This window comes from Penaeus monodon, chromosome 27, assembly GCF_015228065.2.
Source record: "Penaeus monodon isolate SGIC_2016 chromosome 27, NSTDA_Pmon_1, whole genome shotgun sequence".
Classification (NCBI taxonomy): domain Eukaryota; kingdom Metazoa; phylum Arthropoda; class Malacostraca; order Decapoda; family Penaeidae; genus Penaeus; species Penaeus monodon.
The window spans coordinates 39,684,879-39,685,725 of NC_051412.1; the positions used below are offsets into that span (position 1 = coordinate 39,684,879).

At 37.2% G+C, this 847-nt stretch overlaps 1 protein-coding gene across 1 annotated transcript in view; it reads left to right on the forward strand.

The window, feature by feature from the left end:
- Positions 1 to 847, forward strand: part of LOC119590859 — an 18,630-nt gene that overhangs the window by 13,826 nt on the left and 3,957 nt on the right. Inside the window, exon 13 of the mRNA XM_037939618.1 lies at positions 353 to 554. Coding sequence (XP_037795546.1) covers positions 353 to 554 — 202 coding nt within the window. The remainder of the gene's footprint in view (positions 1 to 352; positions 555 to 847) is intronic.

The following is an 847-nucleotide window of genomic DNA, read 5'->3' on the forward strand; positions in this document are numbered from 1 at the left end:
GGGTTTTGAAAAGACACTGTAGGTTGGTCCTTGTAAACAGTTTATGGAACATTTATTTTTTTCCCCTCAGACTCTCAGATTTCCAAGTTTTACATTTATGTATCATGTTGATTTCCATGTTTACCTAATTCCACCTGGGAATCTGTTTTCTCAAAATTCCAGGGATAATAAAATTGATTGTTTTTGGGTTATTTAAAATGACAAAAGTGAATGAGCATCTGAACCATCCTGACCCCTACCAGGATTTAATTGTTGAATCCTATTGGGAACTTGACCACAACAGAGCCTTTCACTTGTATTCATTCCCATCCCTTTAGATCAGAAGAAAGCTTATTATGTCTTTTGTTTATAGGAAAAAGGCAAGAAAAAGAGAAAAAACACACTGATTGAAGAAAGTAAAATCAAAGAATATGGGGAGGATGAAGACACAGGGCCGGGGCGACAAGCTCTGGTGAAGCTTTTCGACGAGGACCTTGTGTTGACCTACACCACCAATCAGAAAAAAGAGGGTTTCTTCTCCCTCGTCCGCAGCATGAGGAGGCAGACTGAGCAAGGTAGTTCATTTTCTTCATTTTGTAGGACAGTGTTTCTTACTTGTTTGGACCCAAAAATAGGACAGTGGTATTCTCAGTTAATCCAAAAGAAAGGATATAAATTCATAATGATAAATTGAAGTTTCTGTATTGTAATGCCTCCTAGCTGGAGTTCCATTGTAGGACTAGAGTTGCAGCATGCAGACTGATAAAATTAGAAAATGGGAGAACCTTTGCTTTACTCATCATTAAACATGAGGCAAAGGTGACAATTGTGATCTACAGTTTAAGAAATTATCAGAAATAATATATCT